General features: G+C 36.5%; 2 protein-coding genes and 1 non-coding gene across 3 annotated transcripts; 1 reads left to right on the plus strand and 2 right to left on the minus strand.

Annotated features, from left to right (window-relative positions):
- Nucleotides 1-5299: 5299 nt before the first annotated feature.
- On the minus strand, nucleotides 5300-5373 carry Trnat-agu. The gene has a single exon. It is a non-coding gene; the product is annotated as a tRNA-Thr (tRNA).
- A 3780-nt stretch (nucleotides 5374-9153) lies between these two features.
- Nucleotides 9154-10835, plus strand: LOC123313773 (homeobox protein Nkx-2.5-like). The gene is made up of 2 exons (XM_044898780.1): nucleotides 9154-9832; nucleotides 10136-10835. Exons 1-2 carry the CDS (start codon nucleotides 9484-9486, stop codon nucleotides 10591-10593), a joined length of 807 nt encoding a protein of 268 aa, XP_044754715.1. The 5' UTR covers nucleotides 9154-9483; the 3' UTR covers nucleotides 10594-10835.
- A 2812-nt stretch (nucleotides 10836-13647) lies between these two features.
- LOC123312798 (homeobox protein Nkx-2.5) lies at nucleotides 13648-19092 on the minus strand. The gene is made up of 3 exons (XM_044897297.1): nucleotides 18535-19092; nucleotides 14713-14936; nucleotides 13648-14416 (listed from the first exon to the last, which is right to left on the minus strand). Exons 1-3 carry the CDS (start codon nucleotides 18680-18682, stop codon nucleotides 14027-14029), a joined length of 762 nt encoding a protein of 253 aa, XP_044753232.1. The 5' UTR covers nucleotides 18683-19092; the 3' UTR covers nucleotides 13648-14026.
- Between the last annotated feature and the right edge of the window lie 3308 nt (nucleotides 19093-22400).

Here is a 22400-nt window from a genome sequence, read left to right on the forward strand (position 1 = left end):
TTCGAATTCACCTTCATGCCAAAAGATGAAACTTCGAGATCCCCAGAGGGTCAGTTGAAACTTCCTCAAGACCGAACGGTAGTGCCGAAATGAATGAAATTCTCAGATTTATTACTAGAGGAGTTGCTCTTTCAGAATATGTATCACATTTAGGTCTACTATGATTTTCCTGGAAGATTAATCTACTCGAAAGATGACCTTCGAAAAATTCCCAAAAAATTTGGGTTCAGTTAAAAGTTCTTCAAGATCGAACGGTTGTGCCGACATGAATGAAATTCTTAGATTTATTACTAGAAAAGTTGCTCTTTCAGAATATGTATCACATTTAGATCTACTATGATTTTCCTGGAAGATTAATCTACTCGAAAGATGACCTTCGAAAAATTCCCAAAAAGTTGGGTTCAGTTAAAACTTCCTCAAGACCGAACGGTTGTGCCGAAATGGATGAAATTCTCAGATTTATTACTAGAAGAGTTGCTCTTTCAGAATATGTATCACGTTTAGATCTACTATGATTTTCCTGTAAGATTAATCTACTCGAAAGATGACCTTCGAAAAATTCCCAAAAAGTTGGGTTCAGTTAAAACTTCCTCAAGACCGAACGGTTGTGCCGAAATGGATGAAATTCTCAGATTTATTACTAGAAGAGTTGCTCTTTTAGAATATGTATTACGTTTAGATTTACTATGGTTTTTCTGGAAGATTAATCTACTCGAAAGATGACCTTCGAAAATTTCCCAAAAAGTTGGGTTCAGTTAAAACTTCCTCAAGACCGAACGGTTGTGCCGAAATGGATGAAATTCTCAGATTTATTACTAGAAGAGTTGCTCTTTTAGAATGTATATCACGTTTAGATCTGCGATAATTTTCCCGGAAGAAAAACTACTCGAAAGTTGAGCTTCGAAAAATTCCCAAAAAGATGGGGTCAGTCAAAACTTCCTCAAGACCGAACGGTTGTGCCGAAATGGATGAAGTTCTCAAATTTATCACTAGAAGATTTGTTTTTTCAGAATATGTATTAGGTTCAGATCTACGATAATTTCCTGGGTCACTCTGTACGTGAAAATCGAGAATAAGGGACCTTTGATCATCGCCGCCGCAGATGCTGTGAAAACGCGGTCGGAAAATATCCGTTTCTCATATAATTCCATCATTCCCGATACGTAAATTGGCCGAGTCCATTGAATCGGACAAGAATTCCCCATCGATATTTATTCAAGATCATGATGCCTTGGTGGCCGCGCGCCTCGATTAAGACATCACAACAGTTCAAGTGAAGTATCTCTCTATATTATAAGCGAGTGAACATGACCTGTTAAGAATAAACATGGCTTTTATGTTTCTTTATCCCTAGGTGACTCGATAGAGATACGATAAATATGTCGCTTTTCGGTAAAGTTTCTACTGTCGTTTATTTTTTAACGATTTATTGTTTCATTGTGTTCCGCTCTCGAACAATAAAAAATAAATAATTTATAAAGTTATATCTGGTTTGGCGCGATCGCTAGCGAAGATGCCGATTTATTTTTTGATTTCTGCTTGTTCTTGCATTCATCCTGGGATGAATGTATTTATTGCCGATTTGCGTTTAAGGTTCCGACCCTTAAGGCTGCCACCCTAGAACTTTGACTATCCAAAAGCAGTTTTCAAGGTCTCCTTCTCGCTGTCACGATAACTGAAAGATCGATAGCTGAAAAAAATCTACAAAAAATGATAAAATTATTCTTTGATGCTAAGGATTAAAAAATTCGAAATTCAGCAATCTACGAAACAACCTTGAACGAATGGAACACGTGGACAAACAATGAAATTTCACAAAAGATTCAAGGAACAACAAACGGCTTTCTGACGATAATTTTACTGAGCATGTTTCTATGCAGGGTACGTTTTTGACACGTACAAACATTTCTATAGTAGATTCTTGAGGTAAAAAAAAAAACACTTCTTTCTTCGGCTCGGTGTAGAAGATACAGGCTGTTGAATAACCACAAAAAAACCACAAAAAAAGTTCTATCTCACAAACGTTTTTATCGAATGAAATGAATTTCGGAATATAATTTTTCATTCATTTGATGAATCTTTTTCGAATACAAGATATCACCTACGTCCTTCAGTTTTCTCATTATGACCATTACGTACCATAAAAACACCAAAAATTCCAAGAACCCAACTCTTGAAACTAAGTTGCACGCAATCTAATAAATATTTGGACTTTTTCTAAAATAAAAGTATTCCTCATGTTTTCTCGTATAATGCGCCGTTTTCGAGTAATTTGATGTTCAAAAATTAAAAGTATCTGTTGAATTTGATAAATTGGATACTTTGGCTGAATACAACTCTGTTTAAAAGATCCACAGATGGAATGTCACAAATTTAGCTAGTTATTCTGAAGGTAATTTTGTTTTTCAGGGCCGAATCGGAAAAAACGGTATGAGAAAAAAGTGTTTATTTCGACCTCAAGAACCTACTGTTAAAATATTTGTACTAGTCAAAGACTCACCCTGTATAATCATATCAAAATGAAGAAAACTATAGCGAACCCCAATTATAACAGTTCAAACAAAGTTTCAACCCATGCCTTAATAAGAATAAGAAGAAGATGACGAATTCCATCCACTTGTACCGTCGATAGATTGATGACGTGACTAATGAAGCTTACTTTTTTTCCCCATCCGAAATTCCTTCGACTCAAAGGCTCTCTGGTCCTAATAAAAACGCCGAATTTGATTGGTGCCAAGGAACCGCCAAGTCTCAGCCTCGGGTGTACTTTTCAATAAGCAACTAATGACGATGACTTAGCAGACAATTCTAAGAGAGAGACCACCCAATCACATTATCACAACATTACCATTGTTGCTTTATAATAAATTACGTTAATTGTCGACGGACCGCCGCATCGTGGCCGGCCATGATAACATCTTAATTGCGACTTGCTTAACTTTCTGCGAGTGTTTTCTTAATCAGCCTCTCTCTGTATAGAGACGACGTGGTGTTCTTTTGTTTTTGGGTTAGGTGCATGGCAGGTCAGGACCGTAGCCCTTTCGGCGGACAAAAAGGACACCAATTATAAGATTCTGGGATGAAAATCAAGATCAGGGCATAAGAAAAGACACAGAGAGTACTGTGTGAATGAATTTCAATAATGGTAACAGTTTCCACCACTGAAGAAGATCATTCTCGGAAAGCAAAATGTTACAATTCAGTTGTCTGTAGATCACTTAACTATCGATAAATAACTTGTGGGAGGCAAATAATGACTCTCATGGACATCAGATGCAAATTTCCTACAGAGAAATTGGTATTTTGTTGTGGGTTTCCATTCCCCAACTTGGTACTCTTATAAGTTAAAGATTTAAAAAGAATTACACAAATTTTCAGCAATAATTATACAAAAAGTTCATTTCTGAAGTCAAATCGTAAAAAACATTCATTTATTGGCCATTCCTGACCATCACACGAAGAAACCTCTCAATCTAAAATGCATAGTTAAACTAATAACAGACCTTAATTGTTGATTGCTTCTGTAGAGAGGTATCTCTTGTAAATTTTCAGAGTTTACATAGTTGCCCATTTGCCCTTCACTTCGTTTTTCATTTCAAATTTCGGGATTCCGGTCCTGGATAACTCGATTTTCTTCCCAAAGCATCCAGTATCCAGTCTTCTGCAGCTTCAAACTGTACGCCACTTGGCTAATTAATATTTATCGATGTAGAGGGAAGACAATTACTTTATGCAGAGAATGCCATATAGCTTTTAATCAATTTTTTTGGACCAAAGTAAAAATGTTTTAATTGAAACTCAATTGTGTCAGGAAACGATATTTTCCATGATCAATATTTTTTTATTTCATAGTTTGATGAGATATGCTTTTCCATAACCGAACAATAATGGATAAGGAATGAAAAAGTATGAAAGACATGATAAATCTGGATCATTGGCGTCCTCTAACGTTTGGATGGAGTATCAGAATGAGAGCCCATGAATACTGACTCTGAAACCTATGGGCAACTATCATAAGCTCTCCTAAAGGATGGCGGCATCTATGAGAAAGTATAAGAAGTGATTTATCAGTGTGGCGCCATCTATGAGAAAGTGTCATGATCTATTAACGACTGAGCGCCATCTGTGAGTTCATTATCATGTGAAAATGAGGCTCATCTTAAAAATAAATAGATGGCGCACTTCTTGAGAGTGACATCTATTATATGCTATGTTTAAGTTGAAAACATAGATAGCAGTGTTCTAGATTCTCAAATGCTATTGTAAAAGCTGTTTTCACAGGTAAGTCTTTTTCTTTGATATAAAGTATAACTGGTTTCATAAACCGTTTCAGCAAAAATTCCCTACACAAAACTTGAAAAATAACGAAGTTGGAAAAATCATCGATGAAAAAGATCCTAATACGATCCTAGATATTGAACTGTTCGGTTTCTGATTGTGACTGATAATAAATGGTAACTTGAGATGCGCGAATTTTTTTCATTATCTTGTAATTCAGTCAGTTTTTTACGAAATTTCAAAGAGTTCTGCCTTCTGAGGGACACTCACCGCATTTTGTTGGCACTTATTATAACAATAAAAATATCAAGTTCAAGATCTCAAATACACAAATGCATTTTCAACAAATTCAAAAAGATAAAAATGATCCCAAAGTGACAGGTACTGTCGATTCGATGAGCGTCAATTCTGAAATTCTATGATATTCAGTTCAAAACGTTGTGAAAAATATTGGTGGACCATAGTTCGATTAGTCTATGCGTGGAATGTGTTCGATCCAAATTGAAAAATCATTCAATCATCTGATTGTTCCCATGAGGAAATGTTTCTCTTAAAGATTCCACAGCAAATAAGCGAAAGAGGTGTATAATGCTGTCATTACACTCCACTACTCAACTGTTCTTTATTAACGATTTAATGAGGTTCTGACAGAATTATTTGGATTCTGGTATGCGTCATAGATAAATAAATAATCATGGAAGGACCTTCTAGCAAACAAGGTTGTTTTGTTCTTCAAATGCGGTAGCTTAATTCCTTCGACTGGCAGACTTATGGACTCGATGAAGGATTTTGCTTAATACATTCAAAATTAATTGGGTGCGTTTGCAGAAAACAGAACTTAGGTGGATAAATATACCTATTGGCCATTGGTGAAACAAAAAGAAATGGTTCTCCTGTTCAATATAATTAATTTTTATCTACTTTATTTTTTACTATTTCACGGAACACCTTTCATCAATTCAAAATTAAAAACCAGACAAGTGAATTCTGAGTAAAAATGTTAACGAGTCTCACGTCTCGCAGGCCCCGGAGGGATTCGAACCCTCGATCTCCTGTTTACTAGACAGGCGCTTTAACCAACTAAGCCACGGCGCCGTTGATAAAACCGTTGATTTCACTAGTTCAGAATTTTAATTAAAAAAAATTACATTACCATTAATAAACTCACCCCTAAGCCCAATGGGTAAATGGTCTCATAATATGTATGTCTACACCTATATGGTGTCCAGTTAGAGCATGATATTCAAGAACCAAAAAATTTTCACTGTTTTTCAATATTCTCTGGTCAATTTTCATAGATTTTCTAGGAAAAATCTTACCAAATATATGTCAAACTAGAATAGTAATGTGAGATAAGAAATGTCGTTACTATCTATTCCTCTAGTGCGACTGGTCTTACATATTTCGGATAAATTGACAAATAGAGGCTTAAAAATCAGTTCGATACAGTCAGACGATCCTTCTCCAGTCCTTTTATCTCCAGCCTCGGCCAAGTCGGAAAACACCTTTTTCCATGGTGGCGCCTAATCCATATCCCGCACCACAAGCAGATGGTACTTCTTCGGCTACAAAACCACATGAGTTTCAACACATGCGGAGGTCGCACTGGCTGCCAAAGATCGATAGTGTCATAATTTGGCAGATAATTGCTTGGGTGCCATTCAGGCTAGACGAAAAGACGTTGAGATAACTAATTGGCCACTTTTCAAATTTGTCACATTGACACCATTTCACTTTGACGTTTTCGCAGGCAAGCTTTTATATTGAACATCGTTTCTACTGTATCGATGTCGAAAAATTTGGTTTGGGAGGAGGAAACCCAAAAATTTTCCTTCTGGTTGAATTTCGAAAGAAAATTTCATTCAGATTTCATTCAAATTCAATTATTGTGAAAATCGGTGCATTTTTATTTGAATTATTTTTTTCGAACGTACATATAATCAATATAGATTGCCATCTAAAAAAATTATCGACATATCTAAAGTTTGGGGCATTTTTTACCTACATCAAAAAGAGGACAATTCAAAATACGAGCGTTTTTACAAAAAAAAAACTGTCTTTGATATATTGTTGCTCTTTTAGTAACGAATATCGAAATTCCTATGACTTTTCTAAAGTAGCCAAATGCCCATGACTACCTTAATAGTCATAGTTACTACCTAACTACTACAAAGAGTCATAGTTACTACCTTACCACCTCAGAGGAGTCATAGTTACTACCTTACCACCTTAGAAGAGTCATAGTTACTACCTTACTTCCTTAGAAGAGTCATAATAGTTACTACCTTACTACCATAAAGAGTCATACAATTTGGGCATTTGGCGTTTGCAGGTTATTTTGAGACATATTGTTCACTTGCTTGAACAATTCTCAGAATCGTTAAAAAGTCAACACTTTTCGAATCTGAGGTATTTATCACTTTTAGCTGTACGATTATTTTTCTGGGAGATTCGCGTGTCAACATTTTATTTACCAAGACATTGGGTTAGTTTAGTTTACAACGAGGTCTATGAAATTTCGAGGTTTATTACCTCGTTGCACTTTCAGAATACATACTACATATAATGTTTTCACAACAAAAAAACTGTCTTTGATATATTGAATTCAGTACAAGTCAGAGACTCGCCATGTAGAAAATATAATCAACAATAGAATTTCTCTTGAAATGGAAATTTTGGTCATGAAACTCAAGATTTCCAAGGAAAATCTAAGAATGCTCTGATGGAGGCCTAATAGATCATAAGATTGCAGTGGAAGAACAGATATATTTATGAACCACCATGTTCAATGGTAATTTTTGCCAAAATTTTCGACGATAATGAGGCAAGAGTAAAAAATCAATCTACACCTCCATAAATATAGAAGGAATTTGTCCTGCACCAATTATTAAAAAATTTCCCATATCGTCGACGCGTTCCTCGAATAAATAACGTGCGTTACGGTCGTGGGAAGATCTCCGAGGTCCCAGTAAGTGGATGCTGTTCCAGATAAAAGTCCTGATAGATATGTGGATGGATATTATTGTGGGAGGCTGCGATTTGTTTAGGTGCGAGCGGCGTCAAGTAAGAAAGTGGATCGAGCAGTCGATCAATTAACCGATAAAAATTATCATGGACCTCCTTGCGACATGTTCGGGATAGATAGGAGCTTTGTGGAGGGACGCCCGGTACATATGAAACTCGGTTAAACAGCGGTTATCTCTTAAATTGCGTGTTTTTCTCAATAATGTTCAACCGAAATAAAAGGAGCAAAACTGATGCTTTTTGTCACTTCCATTGAAGAGTTTTCATGCATTTTTTGTGATTGGATTTGATGATTTTCACCAAGAACAGCTCCATAAACTCCAGAAACTATTTCATTAACATCTCCAGGTAGATGAAAATGCAACTGTGTTCAAATATCTTTGTCTAATCGAGAAATTCTGATTCAAATACTGGATTGAAAGAAAATCAGAGATACAGCGCTCTAAAGATGGCACCTGATAGGCAATTTCAAATTTTCCTCATTCTTCTGGTTTCTGGAAAGAACATAAAACCTTAGGGAGCTGTATCTGAGCAGAGGATCCTCAAAAAAAAATATATGAAAGACCTCCATTATTTTTCAAGAGGAATGACCCCTAAACATTTTCGCTATTCATTTACACCCTGCATATGGTGCCTATTCACCTTTCCTTTGCTTAAACTGTGATTTGTTGCAGATATGTAATTGATTAATCTTTCCTTTCAACAGTGACATGAAGAAATTGAAGATTTGTGAAACTTCATTGTGGACAATTTATTCTTTCCAACAGTATAATTTTCGCTTCTTTCTGAGGAAGTTAGTCTCTCAAACAATCAAAATTTTTGTCAAGATTTTATTTCATCCGAAAGTTCATAAGCACATATCGGGCATATCAAAGGCATCCTTGACTTATTTATCCGACATGTCCTATATGTAACTCCACGGAGAGGAAATACGTAGGTACTGAAAGAAATGTGTTGTATTTTACGTTCTGCATTGGCAGGGGTCATCTGTTTCATGTAAGTCTGTGGACCTCCGGCAGTTATACGAAGAGTATGGCGCCAACCGAAAGACAGCTATTATAATATGTGAATCAGAATGAGAAACCTAGAAAACATGGTGATCGAACCAAGTTTTCTTTGTATTTTCGCATTGCAAGAACATTCCCAGAACAGATAGATACTACTGAAAAAATTTGCTAATCTTCTGAGAACTGTGCAATACAAATTTACACTTTTATTTTAACATTGTACACCAGATTGTATGAAAAACACACATATATACATACTTATCGAACGTTGGTATAAGGAATAATAAGTCTTAATCGGGTAATTGGAAGTTTATTTTCCTTTTTCGATTGCCTTCACATCGAATTAATTGATGTGATGATCAAATAAAGAAATTCATTTTCAAGAAACTATATAGGTACATATATGTTAACGAAATACTTGTGTTATAAGTGTAAAGTGTAAAAAGCAGTGGCAATATTTGAAATGTCTTGCCTTCACATCACAATTCATTCATTCAGAAACCTTCAAGGAAAAAATTTTTTTTGTCAGTCCCAATCAAAATTTTCGTAATTGAGCAAAAAGTTCTTTATTTTCGATCGATGAAGATGCAACTACAACTGCACCCCTAGAAATTCCTTACACATGCAGCTTCAATATTCAGATCTTAATCAAAGGAAATATGGGAGAGTTCAAGTTGCTTCTCCAACAAATTACCTAAATTCAAATATGTCGTTATATTTTAAGCTAATAATATTCACTAGTTAAGATAAGTTTAGTCGGAAAAGCTCTCATTCTAGGAAACTATGTTAGGATATCATAAATTAGAAAAATTCGATAATTTTTCGTACTTCAACCCATGAACCATCTATACGCACCATAGCGATTCACACGTGATCTCGCATCATTTAATAACAGTGCAAACAAGAATCAATCAACTGGCTGCATTAACCTATCGAAATCCAAACCAAATATTTGTATACTCTCCATTTCTATTGGCAACAGGCGTGGTTTAGATGACGTCACAGTGTCAGAATCTCGGCCCAAGCAATTAATGGATATGGCCAGATCTTAATACAGAGGCTGAGAGACAGAATCTGTCGGGGTACCTACGGCTTTGGGGGTGTTCAATGGTCTGGCTTACCACTTCAGTCAATCAGCGGAGGTGGTGTTGATGAGAAGGTCTTCTTGCGAAAGATGTTGGAAGAGTTCAACCTGACATCCAGCGACAGTTTCGAGGGTTGTGATACCACGCAGTATTCCAGTTATTCGACTCCTTTTTTGGTTAAGGACATCCTGAATATGAACATGGCGCAGCAAAACGATTTTTGCTATGGTAACAACGTCGTTAAGAAGGAGAGTGAGTGCTACGGTTGGGTTGAAGATGGTTGGTACAATGGTGGACAATTTCCGCACAATTATAATGGTTTCGGGAGTTCGAACAATGCGGAGAATTTTGGCAACAGGACCGTGGATTTTTTTGGGAGACAGAGTGAATTGGCGATCGCAAAAATGAACGAATTTGCTAGAAGCACTTCCAGTCCAAGTAAGTTATTCCAGGTTAAAATTGTATGTTGTCTGTACATGATTTTGTTGTCTACCTCTTTGTAAATATGGTTTCTTTTCATGAAACAATCCAATATCGAAGAAAATATTCGATATTAAAATTTTACATACCTTACTTCTCATATTCTACGTTCACACTAGATTCATCTGATTCACAGTGAAATATTCATGACTTACATTGCACAATAGAACAAACAAGCCTATAAATCTGAGATCAGCTAAATTCCCCCCCTGGTGAAACCAGATAATCCAGAAAACTTAAATTTTTCTCGTCTTCTTTCAGAGCAAGAGCAGGTGACAAGTTCCAAAACAGAGCTTCGCAAAGCGAGCAGACAACGCGTCAAGAGGAAACCAAGGGTGTTATTTTCGCAGTACCAAGTCCACGAGTTGGAGCAGAAATTCAAGCAGCAGAAGTACCTGTCGGCTCCAGAACGAGAGCAGATGGCTCAGGGGTTGAACCTGACGCCGACTCAGGTGAAAATATGGTTCCAGAACAGGAGGTACAAGAGCAAAAGGGGAACTTTGGAGCAGCAAGGTGATAAGAAGCCGAAACCTCTGACGGACTTCTTGGACAATAACAGTTTTTGTGGGGTGAATCAGCAGCATTGTATGTCGACTCCTTACAATTACCAGGCTCCCAATGTGCCTTATCCTCACGATTATAACTCTAATGATAATATCAGGTACAACAGTTTTCCGTCCGCTATGGACAAGTTAAATTTTTACTTTTGCAACTCATAGTCCCGAAATTTTTCGTTTTCGTTTCGATTCCAAAGACCTCAGATGTATATTCTGTATGTAACATTCTACATTCAACGATTTTATTTCTTCCTCGATCTCTGTCATGCTGATACCAATTAGGATAATGAGAATTATCGATTAATTTTTGTTGTGATCGGGATTAACACTAAACCTAAGTTACGTACGTGGACTCCTAGAAAATATGTAAATATCATCGATGGCATTTTCATGTTTTAAAATAATTTAGACCTTGGACAAGTTACCAATGAAGTATTATGTTGTGGGAATCATTTCCTTGACCTAACTGTTTTTATACGTATTTTTGTATCAAATTATATTTGTTTTCTGTATATAGTAACGTTTAAATATACTGTTAATAAAATATCGATTAAGTTCTATATGTTTTATTTTTTATTCAAGAAAAACCTAATAATTTTCTGGACAATTTTGATTCTAGAAATATTCATTCCATCAAACTTAATGAATATGGCTGAAGTAAGAAATGGATCAACAAAATGGCTACTGTTTTCAGTCTGACAATAACAGTGATCACTTATTTTCCTCTGAGATTGATTGGAAGGTAATGAGTAATAATGTGCGGATGTAGATAAAGGGTTATCTGGAATGCTACCAGAGCTTTTAGGTTAAAAGGTGATCTGGTGCCAAGTACTTGAGAATTGGCTGTGGAGGCTGTACAGGAGCATGAGGGATTACTTGATAAACTCCTCTATTTATATTGGGAGTACATAAATATCTGTCCGGTGAATCACTACTCTACCAAGAAAAAAATGCTATGAATTAAGTACAAGGGGTAGCAAACATTTAAATGAAGGTTTCTTTTCCTCTAGGGCTAATTATACCTAATAACAGTAAAAAATACACTAACACAAAAAATGCGACGTTAATTTTTCTCATAAATTCCTTGCAATCTTATCAACATCCATATTTAGGAGAAAAAAGTATATCTCAGTTGAAGATAAGGAAGAACGAGTAATGAAACGAAAAATATAAAAAATTCTTGAATAAGGACCAAGTTTTTTCATCACTGAAATGGCTGAAAATATTCGATTCACATGGTATCAAATATAAACCACAGATGGCGGCGCTACAGTTTTTTACTACTGCTTCTATGCTCATCTATCCATTTATTCCCAAGATGGCGCTTATCGATACTACGTTTTTAAATTTTTCGTTAGATGTCAGGGCTAAAAATTGGTTCGGCAGTTCGAAGCTGGAAGAATTATGCGGATGTTTACTTTCTCGTTAACTAGAGGGGGCTAATGACATGAGATGTAAAGGAGTGGATTACCTTCAGCTAGTTATGTTTCCCTGATACTTAGGTCAGTGGTTTGATATGAGATTGAAAGTTCTTCGAGATGTTGACTAGGTCGTTACGGTTATTGAAAAATATTCAGGTGGCATATGTGGTACATATGCTTTATTAAATTGGATTTGCACTTATCCACATCCTAAATTACGAAACTACGAAAGCAAACGGAGCAAGATTACTCAGGATACCTCCTTGATGGTTATGGTTTCCTGTTGATATATATGATATTACGTAACCCCTTTATAACCCGATCTGATTCTTAGAAGACTCAGGCAAAATTCAAATCATCTTTGATTGAAATTACCGATTTCATTTGTCCAGAAATTGATTAGGCAATTTGAATGATACCATAATGAAGGTCCAATCCATGCAGAACTAGAATACCTCTTCAATAAATTTCTATAATAAGCGACATCTATGAGTGAATAGCTGAAGAGAGTTGGAAATAATTTTTTTAAAACAGAGATCTTTTTCCTGAATATATATTTTAATTCGAAATAATTAGGAATTAATTCTTGTGCAATTTTTATTCGGTTCCACTGAAAAATTTCTTGTTTCCAACGTATTTTTCTGCCTGGAAATACTAATCTACCTCATCTTGAATACTTATTTAGGCGATTTCTCGTAAAATTCCCAAATTTGATGAGATTTTACCTTTGTTCGTTACTTCTACTTAATTTTCAAATTTTCTTGTCCTTTTTACTTTTTAAACCAAGAACCTATATCGAATTATGATCGAAATTTCAGGAAGTGATCTGCTTTTATGGAAAGGGGTACAAATATTCATTTGTTGGAAATAGCCCTCACCAATGAAGCATATTTTTCTTTCACTTGCGTTGTTTGTTCAGTAGGAAAAGCTATTAGGGTTCATATTTCCGCAGACGTTAAACGGTAAACAAATCAATCCAACAGAAGTTGAAAGCTTTACCGATCAAAGAGTCCCTATATTTATGTTCTGACTTAGAGAAGCCCCATCATAACACTAGGCAGTAACTTGAGAATGACGCTAAAATCAATTTCGAAAAATCTCCCAACTATATTGTCTTCATTTATAATTGTGATGCATTAGGATCAGGGGAGTACTGAGCAATATTTTTTCGACTAACTAAAATCAGGTCCAAACTTTCGATTTTATTTCAGCCATTTTCTTGAAAAATTATGTTCTATTTCCGCATCGTAATCTGACCGAGATTGATGTGGAGTTTAACATTCGATAAATTTTGCACCTCTTCGAATTTTTCGGGCAAGAGTTTATTTTGATAATATATACCTACCTGCGTCGGTAATGAGTCTATCCATAAATATTTATATGACACATCTTCGTTCAAGTGTTATCCACATGGTTACACTCATAGAAAATGTATATAAACATTGTGAAATTGCTGACATGGCTTGGAAGAAAGCAGATATGAAATATTGAGTTACTGGAAGATGTGGTCGGTTTTTTACCCCGCCACCCAAGCTCGACATTTTGGTCCTTCGGTTGCAGATGTATCGAATTTCACACTATTTTCGATAATTCGTTCTTTTCATGGAAATACTGTATTTTCCATCCAGAAGGCCTCTAACAAACGTTTTGTCAAACTGGCGTAGTTTTTTTCACATTTTCTCAATTTTCTCGAGCTTTTCTTAGGTCTTTTCGATCTGGCCTCAGGGTTAACCTGCTCACTGTCTGACTATTCGACAGTTTTTTCAGGAGGGGGAGAGAAAGAATGAGAATTGAATAAAAGTATCTACAGTTTATTGCGACACAAAGTGCTACATATTTATAAAAATCTCGTGGTGTTTCCTAATATTTTTTTTTATTTTTTACACATTGATTCAAATTCTGGTTGGGATTGTGAGATATGATAAATAAGATTATCAACATTGTTTCCTCATAATAAGGATTATCAACAACAATAGTGGTTTCTATGTACATTTTCATTTATATACAATTTCGAAAATATAGCACAATAATCGATGAATAAAATAGCTTTTTCGGTGTAAAAGGAATTAACTAGAAACAAAATAAATACATAGTCATCCCGAACGTTCATATTTCATTGTGCTACTACTTCTTTTCGTTTCGTGCAATAAAAGATTTGCTACTTGAAATTCCGTTCAGTTCTGCGGCTGATCTTCGTCTGATTGGGCTATTGTGACGTTACCCAAAAGTGACGGATGGTAGTAATTGAAGTAGGGAAAGAGGGAAACGGAATTTGAATACTGCTGACACAAATTCAGCATGGATTCCTGCAGACTCTTCGGGTTGTACTTTTGCGTCAGGTTCTTGTTCATCTGTTCGTAAACGTAAAAATCGTTCTTGTTGGGTTCGGCGTGGTAGGGTTTCTGATAGACTGAGGATTTTTGTTGGAGGAATAAGGGCATGTCGTCCTTTACAAGGACCTTAACGGCCACCTTTCTGGCGTTGTGGCTCAGCATGCTGGATTCCTGCAGTTGGAGCTGTTTTCTTTTCGTTTTGTAACGTCGATTTTGGTACCATATTTTCACCTGCAACGAAGGTAAACTCGGTATTTCTAGAGGGAACTTTTTGTCTTGAAGTGAGAGAAAGCTATGGAAAGGTAAACTGAGTGACATATGAAGCAGAAGAGCCAGTATTAATAAAAGTGGGGAACTTTAAATAGAGTGTTTCAATTTACTTCCGCCATTTTGAATACGTTCTATGGGCAATTTTGCCCATAGAAACGACCTTTCCTGATGTCTACCTTCTGTTCATAAAAAGGCCTGACCACGTTTCCGATTCTCTCGAAGTTATACAGGTATACAGGGTGTCCGAATGATCTTACCTGCGTTTCGGTGAGTTTGAGGGCCTGCGCCAGGTCTGCCCTTTCGGGACCGCTGAGATACCGCTGCTGGCTGAAGCGGCGTTCCAATTCGAAGACCTGGGCGTGGGTGAACGCGGCGCGAGACCGCTTTTTCCTGTTCAGTTGGGCCGGCTCCCTGCCGCTCTCCTCCGATTGGTGGCAAGGGACGTACTCTGATGATAGTCGGGCTCCCGATATCAGCGAATCTGAAACGAAACGTCGGTGAGTTCGGATTCCACTCCGAGGAAGCTGCGGCTCACGGAAGGAATAACATACAGGGTGTCCAGAAATTAATGGTGGGTATATTCTACGTCGGGCAAAATTTCTTGTCTACTGAGGGGATCTCGAGAACTATAGCAGCTAGAAGAAAACGGATGACACATTCTCTAGCTTTTTTTTCAGGACTAATCGAAATCTGAAAACAGAATCGGCCTATCATTTTTAGCTTTCGAGTTATAAACAAAAATTGAGATTTCGACGATTCCGAAAAGTTCTCAGAACTTTTTTGTCTTTGAAGTTACAGATCTGAAACTTGAACCTTCTAAGGCACTTTCATAGGTAGAATCTGCTGACAAAAGATTTTTCTCCAATTCAAGAATAACAAATTCAATAAAAGTTTGCATTTAAGAAAATGAAAGTTCACCTAATGATTCGAAATGAAAAAATATTTTGAGCTCATCAGGGGATTCTACGTAAAAAAGTGCCTGTAGAAGGTTCAAGTTTCAAATTTTTAACTTCTAAGACAAAAAAGTAATGAGAACTTTGCGAAATTGTCAATCTCAAAATCGTAGGAGGCTGCGGTTTTCACCATTCTTTGTTTCTCCGAAAAAGAGCTCGAAAATGTGTGATCGGTTTTCGTCTAGCTGCTATAGTTCTCGAGATCCTCTCAGTAGAAAATGAATTTTGCCCACCCTGTACAGCCCCCTAAAGCTGGTTCATAAAATCTATTTTTTGAATTCGTTTTTGGAATCGTACAAATATTTCAACACTAGATTCTTGAGGTCCAAAGAAACAATTTTTTTCCATACAATTTTTTCCGATTCGGCCCTGATAAAAATATATGGCCATTTTAAGTTTTCATAATGAGCTGTGCCACCCCTGGAAAAACGAAATTACCTTCAGGATAACTACTAGCTAAATCTGTGACACTACACATCTGTGGAACTTTTAAACAGAGTTGTATTCAGCCAAAGTACCCAACTTCAAAGATTCTTTTTATTTTTGAACATCAAATTACTCAAAAATGGCGCATTTCAAGAGAAAATATGAAGAATACTTTTATTTTACAAAACGTTCAAATATTAATTGAACAGCGTCCAACTTAGTTTCAAGAGTTGGGTTCTTTGAATTTTTGGTATTTTTATGGTACATAATGATCATAATGAGAAAACTGGAAGACGTGGGTGATATCTTGTGTTCGAAAAAGATTTATCAAATAAACGAAAATATATATTCCGAAATTCACTTCATTCCTTAAAATCTTTTGTGTGATAGAACTATAAAATAATTTTTTTATGGTTTTTCGACAGCTTGTACCTTTCAAACCGAGCCAATTAGGAAAAAATGGTGAGGAAGAAAAGTGTTTCTTTTGACCTCAAGAATCTAACATATTCTGATATTTCAATAAAAACGATGGTTGAAAAACGACCTCCTGAGCTACCATTTGTCAACATATCCACTCCCCTTCTTCTTCCCCTTTTTAAGAACAGTAAGATTGACGAAAACATCTTGGAAGTTCTCTCCTTTCATTTATCACTGATTTTTCCCTTTTCAAAGACAAAATCGCACACAAAAGGCGAATCTCCCTAATGAAAACGTCAAACCTGTCCCTGATGTGACGAAAAAAAAAAAGTTCAACCTTCGATCGCGTCATCGACGACACCATGCACGGTGGATGATACCGGGTGGTATCTACTCTTTGACCCTTTTACCTTAAAAGCTTTTTGCACTTTGGTTACGTGTTCTTCAATTTGGGTAATTGGCGGTTGTATAACGGCCAGAAGAATAGACAAAAAGGTCTAGGAACGAGCGACTGCCACGCTGATCAGTCATTCGAAACGCATTAAGGGCGTTTGGAGGACGAAAAAGTCGATTGAATTAGCGACGGGGGTTGAATCTGAGTCGGCAGTGATTGGTTCTGGTTGAATTAACGCGAAAAACTGCATTAGGTTAAGGTATTGTAGTCAGGTGTGCTGGGACTCGTTATTATTAGGAGAGAAAATAAGTTTCAGCCTTTTCCCATCAAAATTGGGAGATTTATTCATCTTCATATGAAACCCAGACAGATTATGTGCCATCAATAAGGTCACGTGATAATAGTAGGATTAGTAGGGGAAAAATAGTTATTCCAAATAGAAAAGGAAATCAATTTCTGTTTTCAACTATATTTGTGAAGTTTTTCAGTTCTCTTTTTCATAGTTACATAGTTTTCATTCTCATTAATGCTTTCCGAAGATGTACAGTTCTCGTCTGATTCATCATCTCAATATAACTATTCTAGAAACGTCTAGGTTTATCAAGTTTTCATCATGTTTAATCATTGTTTGTCTAAAGTGCACGTTTCAATGATTGGTCTTCGGTCATTATTTCGTTTTCAATAAGATCAAAGGATTCTGCGCGAATAAAATCGAATTTTTGTTATGCGAAGACAAGAACTATCTGATGAAGACGTCAACAGAGTCCTTAGATTGCAACGGGCTGGCCGAACATAAGTCCAAATGACCAATTCATTCGATATCAGTCCAACATTGGTGAAAATTCTGTTTTTCTGCATGACAATACACTGTCATTTTCTCTAGATGGTTATACTGCCAGAGAAAACAAGGGGAATTCCACATCTAGCATTACCTCCTAGATCTCCTGACCTAAATCCAATCGAGGCTTGGGACCAATTATAGAGAGCCCTCGATACCCACAGACCACAGCCAGGAATTCTTTAACAGCTCTTATACTTATCTTTGTCCAACAGATTGAGCAGTTTCTCAAATACTTGGTAGAAAGCATGCAGAGAAGATGCCAAACAGTTATTAATGCACATGGAACTCATATATCTACTCTGTATTGAGGATGAAGAGACCCATGAATTTTTTAAATTGAAAATTGATGTTTTATGAAGAGAAAAACACATATTCAGTCAATATTTTCATTTTTTAACGAGCAGTTTAATTTGAGAAAATTTGGTTGATAGTCCTCTCCATAGTCATAGCTGAAAATGTTTCAAATTGAAACAATCCGAAGCAAGCCATTCATTTTTTGTCGGTTGCACGTGGACAAATTCTCTTTCAATGAATAAAACAGATAAAGTACCATTTCGAAGTTTCGGAATAGGTTTTGAGAGAGTATCAGCTAAATTTCTTCGATGAAAAACGGTATAAGTCACCAGAAGGATTTAAAAAAATTCTTCTCCCTATACAACTTATGTTTGATTGAGAAGAAAGTCCAATGAAATGCATCATATTTCAAAAAGTATCCCAAAAAATAACTGGAGAAGCTAGAAACTGTTTTCGAAAAGTAGAGGAACATATTCTCTCAACTTGGGAAAATTGAACCTTATTATAAGTAGTGAAATTTTGAAAGATTCACTTTTCTGAACTAATCTGTCATAAAATCAAGCATGAGATCTATCTCATGCTTGAAAAGTGAATCTTTCAAAATTTCACTGCTTATAATAAGGTTCAATTTTTCCAGATTGAGTGTTTAATGGTGTCTATTGCATTTCCCTCATGTTTTCAACGTGGAAAATGCGTCGAGTGACACATCATTCCACAGATAATTCAGAATCTGAGCGAAAAAGATCAAACTCACCTCTGCTCCTATCTTGCGTCCTCGACATATCCAAAGCGGCTTCTTGTACTTCACTGGAAGTGTCCCTACTCAATATATCGTTGATTGAGAACGGAGTAACACTGGCAGTCCTCTCCTTCTCAATCTTAGGATGTTCCTCCGAACCCATCGCTATCGAACACCTCTCGAAACACTTACGAAGTTTTCAAAAAAAAGATTAGGAATACGCGAAAACTTTTCAATACGCGTAAGGTCACCCCCTTGATCCTGCCTCCTCCAGACCGTATCCTGGACTGACATATTTCATCCAAATTGCTCTTGACATCGTTTATGTGTTTCTAATACGGTGCACGATGAGACGTTCCCTCTTCTTCTAATCCTCCCGCTATCTCCGCCTCTGTCTCTCTTCGGGGGTGGGACCAGCACGTTATTGTTTAATCGTTAAACGTTGTTTTTGATGGCTTTTCACGCATTGCACGGATAGATTTAGTCATTGTATATTTTTGTTGGTTAATCTATCTGGGATATTGATGTTAATTTGGTGATTGAAACGTTGGCGATTCGAGAGAGATTGCCAACAGAAATACGTGATTTGAATATGTGGGAATTGCTAGGGAATAACACTTGGAGAAGGTATGGCTTTGGTGAAGGTGTTCTTGGTACAATAAAGATCATATTAATCAGTACAAAGAGGTTATTCTGGAAAACACCAAGTGTGTATTCATGAATTTGAGAAGAAATCTTAAATTCCCTTCACTAATCAGTATGATTTCAGGTGTTTTATTATATCTATTTATCTTCCAATTTTTGTCGATAAAGATTTATCAAGATAGTAAAGATTCATATTCAAATTACATATACGAGGATATATTGAAAAATTCTTAGCCCACTATAGAACCAAACAAAATTTCTATGTCAAAATATTTTATTACTCAACATATTCTCCTTGTATATATTTATTACAGCGAAACTGCAACGTCTCTAGACCTTTCAAAAAAATGTTTCTTCTTACTCTGCAAACCAGACCTCCAAATCTTTCATTACTTCCTCGTTGGAAGAAAATTTACGACCTTTTAAACTTTTTTTCAGTTGAGGAAAGAGATGATAGTTGGATGGAGCTGAATCTGGTAAATAAGAGGGGTGTTCTAGGAATTTAAACCCCAAATCACGAATTTTTTGCATGGCAACATGAGATTTGTGTGCAGGGGCGTTGTCCTGAAAAACCAAAACACCTTTGGATAGCTTTCTGCCTCTTTTCTCATTGATTTTTTTCCCGTAGAGTGGTCAGTAATGTCGAATAGTAATCTCTAGTTATTGTTCTACCCTTAGCCAAAAAATCAATAATGATTACTCCATGGCAATCACAAAAAACTGAAGCCAGAACTTTTCCAGCAGATTTTTGGAGACGAAACTTCTTAGGTCTTGGGGAACCAGAGTGTCGCCATTCCATCGATTGTTGCTTTGTTTGTGGATCGTAGAAATGTACCCAAGTCTCATCCATAATAACAATTCGGTTCAAGAAATCTACATCGTTTTCAAACCGAGCACAGATCGAACGCAATGCTTTTACCCTTGCACGCTGGAGATCATTCAAAAAAATACTTTCCCAATCAAAAATAGGTATTTTATAAGTTTCAATTTCCCGGTCAGTTATTATTTTTCGTCCTTTTGTTTGTTTCCCCATCCAAAAAATACTTCAGGTATAGAATCTCCGTTTTTTCTTAAATCAGAGCAGATACAAATTGCTCCCATCATGAAAAATAAGGACCAAAAAAACGATACAACAGCTTGTAGAAGCTGTGAATTTGACGAATGTCTCAATTGACGTGAAACCATCAAGTGACATTAAAAAGCCATCAGAATGAGACCAATTATGGAAAAATAGGACAGTTCGGAAAACAAACATTCCAAATGTTCGTCCGATATATCTGGCGTCAAAATCAGGTAGAATTTTTTCAGCGATACGCCGATGTTGGAAAATTATATAGAAAGCTTCCAGTACATACGCATGAGAAATATACCAGGTCAAATTAGAATGAGGGGGGTAATTAGCACCACTACCCCTTTCGTAGATACGCACCTGCTTAGTGTAGTTATTTGAATTGTCTACAGCAAATGCATCCACTCCCACAAATGTCTGAATTAGCGAATGCTCAACGATCAATAAATAGACGAATAAGCTCTTCGTGCCCATCTCGAAACACTCCAATCTCAAGAAGCCCAGTACTTACGTCAAATGCGAATTTGCAGCATGGAAGGAACCACCAAGGTTAGATAAAAACTCCATTTCGATCAGACGGAAGTCTCTCCTATCTCCTGAAAACACTTCGGCCACTACACTGTTTTAAATTAGTCTCCGTTCCATAAACAAGAGGCTTGAGTACGGGCCCTTGAAATAAGTGGGCCACTTCTATACTACATGTGGTTATTATAATCTTTCATAATATACGACGAACAGTAAACATGTATGTACTTCATTTATGGGCGATGATGGCTCAAACTGTAAATATTACGCGGATTTTATGAAAATACAGATTGCACCTGGAGAATGTTGGGAGTTGGGTAAATTTAGGAGCCTGGAGGAGCTGAAACTGTACGTTGAAAACATTCATTAGCGTTGGGATGTTTCACCGGCACCAAAAATGTTGAAAGAAAGAGAAATAATAATAAAGTGTCCAACGAAACTTTCTCTCCATCCATATGAGATCAAAAGAAAAGAAGTCACTCTATTCCTTTTAGAAGGACCAAAATCTTGAAGCTCGTACGCCTTCAGAGGACGCTGCTGAAGTTGATTATAAAACCAAGCAGTCAGGACATTGGAGGATGTCTGTATTTTCTTAAGAAGTATACGCTGCATGTATATAAATATTTCCGCCTAGGACTGATCGCCTTAACAACAGTCCGGAAACACATCTCGTTTTGTTTACACCAATATAATCGTTTTAAAAGCAGTTAGAGTTAATATGAACACGTTTTACGCGTCCTGCTTATTTTACTAAGGAGATTTCGACCGTTTGATGAGGTAATAAAAGGGATACGGAGTCTGGAGTTGATTCCGGAGGTCTATTAGATTTTTTCGGAATTTCATCATTTCATCATCAAGTGAAATATTGAGTTTTTCCCGAGATGAGTCGTAGCAATACGTAGCCACGTAGAAGAAACGGTCCCAAAACGACTCCCTACGATCAGAGTTTATAAATGAGCTCTGGCAGATGACTGACGGATTGTTTTTACTACATTATAAACAAACGATTTCATTTATGTCTTTGTTTCTTCTAATGGCATCCTTGTTCGACGTGGACGGTAGCTTGTGTAAATAGTCGGATATCAAGCAGAGAGGATTCTGGCACATAAAACGTGTATTATTAGGTTTGTTTGCCATCGGATGAACATTAAGTGAATTGCGGTTGGAAAAAGTGGGAGCTCCTTATTCACTCACTGAAAATCTCCGGAGAAGATAGAGTTACATCCGAGATGGCTCGTCACTACCGAGGGATGCTGTGATGGCTATTGAATGATGGCAGGAAATTGGATAGAGGGTTCATTTGGCGCGGTTTTGATTATCTTGTTCAAGAATTTTTCGTGAAACGCACTCAAATTGTATTTGTCGAGGATAAACTGTCAAAATTATGCTCTTATACAGGGTGAGTCTTTGACTCGTAAAAATATTTTAACAGTAGATTCTTGGGGTCAAAAGAAACATTTTTTTCCTATACCATTTTTTCCGATTTGGACCTCTTTGAAAGATATAGTCATTTGAAGTTTTCATAATTAGCTGGTGCTACTTTCAGAATAACTAGCTAAATCTGTGACAATATACATCTGTGGATCTTTTAAACAGAGTTGTATTCAGCAAAAGTACCCAATTTTTTTCAAATTACAGATAC

The sequence above is a fragment of the Coccinella septempunctata genome, chromosome 5, assembly GCF_907165205.1.
Source record: "Coccinella septempunctata chromosome 5, icCocSept1.1, whole genome shotgun sequence".
NCBI classification, from domain to species: Eukaryota; Metazoa; Arthropoda; class Insecta; order Coleoptera; family Coccinellidae; genus Coccinella; species Coccinella septempunctata.

Coding starts and splice junctions, on each gene's coding strand:
- LOC123313773 (XM_044898780.1), top strand. CDS start 9,484: ATGTTGGAAGAGTTCAACCTGACATCCAGCGACAGTTTCGAGGGTTGT. Junction 9,833..10,135: donor TAGAAGCACTTCCAGTCCAA/GTAAGTTATTCC, acceptor GTCTTCTTTCAG/AGCAAGAGCAGGTGACAAGT.
- LOC123312798 (XM_044897297.1), bottom strand. CDS start 18,682: ATGGGTTCGGAGGAACATCCTAAGATTGAGAAGGAGAGGACTGCCAGT. Junction 14,937..18,534: donor GACGCAAGATAGGAGCAGAG/GTGAGTTTGATC, acceptor GTTTCGTTTCAG/ATTCGCTGATATCGGGAGCC. Junction 14,417..14,712: donor TCAAACTCACCGAAACGCAG/GTAAGATCATTC, acceptor CCTTCGTTGCAG/GTGAAAATATGGTACCAAAA.